The sequence below is a fragment of the Portunus trituberculatus genome, chromosome 25 (genome assembly GCF_017591435.1).
Source record: "Portunus trituberculatus isolate SZX2019 chromosome 25, ASM1759143v1, whole genome shotgun sequence".
NCBI classification, from domain to species: Eukaryota; Metazoa; Arthropoda; class Malacostraca; order Decapoda; family Portunidae; genus Portunus; species Portunus trituberculatus.
Genome location: NC_059279.1, coordinates 17,661,941 through 17,667,941, shown reverse-complemented (window position 1 = coordinate 17,667,941; position 6,001 = coordinate 17,661,941). Strand labels below are relative to the sequence as shown.

Genomic DNA, 6,001 nt, shown 5'->3' with positions numbered 1-6,001 from the left:
TCTTTGCCCTTGGTTCTGAGTCCTCTTCTCGTGGCCTTCATTTATCTTTTAGTGATCCATGCGATAGAAAATTGCTGTACATACTCTATTACTATTATTCAAGTCGAGAATTTAGAAGCATATGTATATCCCTTTTGATTTTAGTATCCATTTTTGTTGTTTTTAGGGTGCATTTTTAAAGTTTAGTCTATTGTTAGCTACAGTTTTCTTCCATTTTTCGTTCCTCCTTCTCCTTCTGATATTCTATTAAACGCACGCTCCTCCTATAGATACAAGGTAACAAGGTGGAGACACGCCAATGCCTGCTAGCCCGCGGTAATCTCTATCGCAGTGCTTCCTAACCTGTGGCACGCGAAGGCCTTCCAGCTAGTAGGCCTAGTTACATGACCACTTTCAAGACCATATACGCTTTTTCAGTAAAATTAAATTAATTAATATTTAAGAAAAATTATTATTGTCTTACTCAAGATTATCTGACATCGATCAGGCGGTGGAAAAAAAAAAAAAAAAAAAACAGATGCATCCCTCGCACTAAATGGAGCTGTGTTCCTTGTTGGTAGTTTATTTGTGTTCACCTTGTGAATGAATTGATATTTAATGGAATAGTCTTTTCTGGAACCAGTGGTACGCGGGGACCGTACGTATTGTACCACACCTCCAAGTGGCACTCGTTCTGGGAAAGTTTGGGAACCACTGCTGTATCGGGTATTACCTGCAGTACTGTATTACTCCGTGTCGTGACACTTCCTCTTCCTCTCTTTTGTCTATTTCTCTTCTTTATATCCTCAACTCTCTTTTTTTATTCATCTTCCACTCTCTCTCTCTCTCTCTCTCTCTCTCTCTCTCTCTCTCCTATGTAGTAACGGTGGTTGACCAAGTCTGGATGTGTGTATGGATCCAGTATGCATCGGTAAAGGCTGGAACCTGGGATGGAGCTAGGTGGATGAGCTGTGCCTTCTTGTGAGTGAGTCTGTGGGTTCTGCAACAGTGAAGTACCACTCAGCCACCCACACACCCATGTCTATAGCTTCGCCAGTCAGTGGTGTTTTAGCATGTAGGTAGCTAAGTAGCAAATATCATAAACAGTATAGTACTGATGATCTGCATGATTCGTATTCAGTTAAACATACATAAATATACGAACATATATATACGAACATATACTCAAAGCAGGCACCAGGTCGCCGGGGGCATAGGTAGATGAGCAGCTCACCATCCTTCGAGCTGCTGCAGGTGTGGCAACTGGCGGGCAGCTATGCCTTGGGAGCGAGGCGGTGGTGTGCTTTTTTCTGTCATTTGATGTATTTTATACAGACACGTATGGCAATGTTAAGTTTCATTATGTTTCTGTCAATATTAATAAGTTTTCGTAATCTTTGGGTTGATATTACTTAGTTTTCATAATTTTTGTGCCAATATTACTGACTTTTATCCTTTTCGTGTCAATATTACTGACTTTTCATTATTGTTCTGTAAGTATTACTTATTCTTTGCCATTTTCATCTCAGTATTAGAGTTCCTCATTTAAGTCCTAAAGACCCAATATGGCAGAAGAGAAAGAGCCATTACCTTATATTTACTCTTCACCCCTCACGTGTCACATTAGCTTTATGATGTGGTATTGCCGCCCCCGAGAGTGTCATGAGAGGGGCGGGAAGGGTGTGTTTGGAGGGGGAGGTGTTGGGGGGAAGGGGCATAGAGGCGGGGCAGTTCACAAGTGAAGGAGACAAAAGAGGCGTCGTGCCTGTGTGGTGGGTGTAGTGCACAGTGACGTTGTGTGCAGTTGTGTATGTTCACGATGTACTGCTGTCTGCCCTGTGTAGGGCCGGCCATTGCTAACGTTTCATGTAGAGTGGGACCATAATGAATATAGTGCATGTGTACAATACGGTGTGTGTAGGCAAGGTAAGGGGACACAGTACAAAACTCATGCAATTGCTATTATTATTATTATTATTAAAAAGTGTGCATGATATACGTGCATACATAAACATGTATTATATGGATATATTCTACAGTGAAAGCGTTATATATATATATATATATATATATATATATATATATATATATATATATATATATATATATATATATATAAACTGAATAAATAAATGATATAAAACGTTTGAAATAAGTGATTTCAGGAGACAATACAGTGTACAGTGAGGAAAGAGAGAGGCAGCGAGCTGAAAGTGACTACAGAGCTGCCAGTTGGTCATCGCAGAGACAGTATGACAGAACATTACCTTCCACATCACAGCCACAGCCACTCCCAGCAGGCACTGGCATTGGCACTGTCACACACACACACAGCCAGACCACAAGTAGCGGCGAGCGCACACCCTCTCAGCACAGTGCCCACCCTCACCCTGGACATCACAGATCAGACACCAGGCCACAGCCAAGCCTACGCCACCCTCAAACACGTCATTGGTATCTTTTCTTTGTTTTACTTTTTTTTTTTTTTTACATAATTCTTTATTTAGCTCCCCATTCCGTTCTTACAACAACGAATTTCATGAACTTTTACTTACTAATCTTTATTTTTCCATGATATCTCATTCTTTATTTCATTCCCTCTTCTTCCTCGAAGCGTTTTCACCACCTTTGATCTTTCTTGTTCTCATGTTCACTAGCTGGTTCCTTTCCTTGACTCCAGTGGTCTGCAGCACCACCACCAGGCCACCACACCACAGGGTTACCAGGTCAGCGACTCACACCCCCTGGCAGACACACGGTGGTGGCCTTATAAGACTCCTGACACCAAGGGAGGAGGCGAGGCTGTCAGCGGTGCAGGGAATGGACAAGGCGACCAGCAGATCTGGTGCCAACACTTTCAAGTACCGGGATTACATTTGCCATCACTAAAGTATTGAGGAATAGATATAAACTAATATCTTGAGTGTGTGTGTGTGTGTAATTCACTGTTTGATCTGCTGCAGTCTCTGACGAGACAGCCAGACGTTACCCTACGGAACGAGCTCAGAGCTCATTATTTCCGATCTTGGGATAGGTCTGAGACCAGGCACACACCACACACCGGGACAACAAGGTCACAACTCCTCGATTTACATCCCGTACCTACTCACTGCTAGGTGAACAGGGGCTACACGTGAAAGGAGACACACCCAAATATCTCCACCCGGCCGGGGAATCGAACCCCGGTCATCTGGCTTGTGAAGCCAGCGCTCTAACCACTGAGCTACCGGGCTGTGTGTGTGTGTGTGTGTGTGTGTGTGTGTGTGTGTGTGTGTGAGGAATAAATACTATAGTAAATTATATTATTTCTCGTGAAATTGACGCTAATCTTCATACGGATCTATAGTAACAGTGATATCGTCGTAGTAATCCAGAGATCTCTATGGGCGTCACACACTTTCCTGACCAGTAATATGGAGAGAGAGAGAGAGAGAGAGAGAGAGAGAGAGAGAGAGAGAGAGAGAGAGAGAGAGAGAGAGAGAGAGAGAGAGAGAGAGAGAGAGAGAGAGAAACAGTATGACCTATAAGAACACTATTGCACAAGGTGAATGCATTACGACTCCTACACTAACCCAGTCACTTTGAGTCACGTGAAGGTTAACCATCCCCACAGCGCACAGAGGTGGCTAAATCAGATTGCTAGAAAGACTGAGGTACGTGGCTAATCTAATCTGATCCCTTGAAATATTATTTGTGCTGTAATCTGTAACCTTGATCCATACACGTACGAAGTGCTGAGAGACGTGAGTAGATGTGTGTGTGTGTGTGTGTGTGTGTGTGTGTGTGTGTGTGTGTGTGTGTGTGTGTGTGTGTGTGTGTGTGTGTGTGTGTGTGTGTATGTGTGTTTTAGGTAGTCCAACGAAGATATCCGTCTTAAAAGAAAGCAGATGCTCAATTTCCTTCAACTTGTGACCTTTATCAATTTGCATTACTTCAGTCCAACTTTGAGCCGTGTTCAGAAACGCTTTGCTCTCTCACCCTGACTATTTTCAAAGGCCACAGAGATCATTAATTAGCTTTTCAAGAGTGTTTCTCCTGTTGATAATATAGAAACCTTATTAATCTGTCACTAGAACCACAAAAAAGTACTCTTGAAAATCTGTGTCAGTTGAAGTATGGCCTTTAAAAAGTAGAGAAGATGAGGCGTAGAAGTGTTCCATGCGCATTATGACTTCCCTCCTTTTTTTTTCCTCCCAGTGGCGCCACTTCGGTCCTTAATACTGTACAGGCTACGTGTTGGGGACTTCTTGAGGCAACATGTCTTCTCCCTAAAAAGGCTCTAGTCCTTCAGCTTGTGAAAGAACGGCGTGATGGAATTCGCTACGCCATCTACATTGGTAAGGTGGACGTGGTGTTTCCCGTCCACCTCATGGTACTGGAAGTCAGGGCAGCTCTGACTGAAGGCATCCAGCATCACTTTGTATTTCTCCTCCGGCTCGTACGCGTGGCCGTCTTTCGCCTGGGTGAAGATGAGAGAGTGGATCGGTATGGTCACGTTGCAAGGATCCGCCACTTGTAAGTAGAGGGATTAGTACTGAGTGTGGATGGAAGGAAAGGCAGGCTGAGGTAGTAGTGGTAGGAGTGCTTAAGAGATGAATTATGAGGAATGTTCGAGTGAAGAAATGAAAGACAGGCAGACCTTTGTGGATGAGAAACGTGGTGATCTGCAACTATAATGAGAAAGAAGAAGAAAAAGAAGAAGAAGAAGAAGAAGAAGAAGGAAAGAGAGGTAGATGAATTGAATTGTACAGATTCTAAATAATAAACCAACAAATATCTATGTAAAATTAAAACTAAAAGTCATGTCTGTAATTTGAATCTCGGACACTAAGATGCAATGTTAGATAAGAGAACGTCTAGAGTTAATCGACATGACCTGCTATACTGAAAACAAAACCCTTTACAACCTTACCCTGACGATGAGCGAAGGACAGGTGATCGCCTTGGCCATCTCTATCCACTCCTCCATGCTGATGAACCCGATAAAGAAAGTCTTCACCCTCAAGTCCCGCGTCAGCACCAGGCCAGACCCACCCTCGGCCCGCCTGGCGCCTCGCTGCAGCAGTATTCTCGCTCCTCGCTCGTCCAGAGATCGACTTCCCTCCATGGTCTTCTTCACCAGCTCCTCCTCTCCGTACACCAGGGGCTGCTTGGATGCCTTGTGCTCGTTGTCAAAGTACTGTAGCACGTACTTCTTCAGCGCCTCGGGTTGTCTTTGCGGATCAAGTGACCACGGCTTGATGATGTCGATGGAGATGAAAGCTTTGACGTCTTCAGGGAAAACAGAAGTGTACATGATGCCCACCACGGCGCCCATGCTGTGGCCCAGGTAGATGAACCGCTGCCACCCGATGGCCGTCATGGTTTTCTTGATGGCCGCCATGTAGCCTCGGGGGTCGTAGAAGAAGCCCGGGGGGAAGTGGTCAGATCGGCCGTGTCCTGGCAGGTCGAGGGAGAGGAATCTGGTGTTCTGTGGCAGATGGTGGCACAGAAGGTCGAAGGTGTTGGCGTTGTCCAGCCACCCGTGTACTCCTGCAGGGGTAAGAACACACTTTGTCACCCCTGCCACTTCAAAGATCACCGCTAATCTCGAAGTCAGACACTGCCGCTTCCACTCCCACGTCAATCAAAGATAAGATACAGACAACACTCCATAAAGTTAAAAGACAGTGTTGACTAGCTCATAATATGTTGGGTGGGGGAGTGAAGAGGTTTATTCTGGCACCAGCAACACCATTATAAAGCTGGAAGCAAAATGGCACCAAGGGAAAAAAATTAATGTTTTCTCGAAATATACAAATAAGCAATTACTTTTTTCCTTGACTGAATGACCATAAAAAAATAGATCAGATAAAATATAGTTAAAAATAATCATATAAACAAATAAGACGAAAGCATTTAAATGAATGAATAAAATAAAGCAACATAAACAAGAAAAAAAAAAATAAAAGTAAAATAAAATGCACCTCACTCCTTGACTCACCCAGCACCAGCTCAGGCCCCGAGCCTCGCATCTTGCCTC

At 44.0% G+C, this 6,001-nt stretch overlaps 1 protein-coding gene across 5 annotated transcripts in view; it reads right to left on the bottom strand.

The window, feature by feature from the left end:
• Window positions 1-3,409: 3,409 nt before the first annotated feature.
• Window positions 3,410-6,001, bottom strand: part of LOC123508759 (probable serine hydrolase) — a 12,764-nt gene continuing 10,172 nt past the window's right edge. For all 5 annotated transcript variants that reach the window (XM_045262645.1, XM_045262646.1, XM_045262647.1 and 2 more), the window contains exons 2-4: window positions 5,963-6,001; window positions 4,892-5,511; window positions 3,410-4,438 (exon numbers count right to left, since the gene is read on the bottom strand). The exon at window positions 5,963-6,001 is cut by the window's right edge and continues 207 nt beyond it. In XM_045262645.1, the coding sequence (XP_045118580.1) occupies window positions 4,259-4,438; window positions 4,892-5,511; window positions 5,963-6,001 (839 nt within the window). In that variant the 3' untranslated portion in view covers window positions 3,410-4,258. The remainder of the gene's footprint in view (window positions 4,439-4,891; window positions 5,512-5,962) is intronic.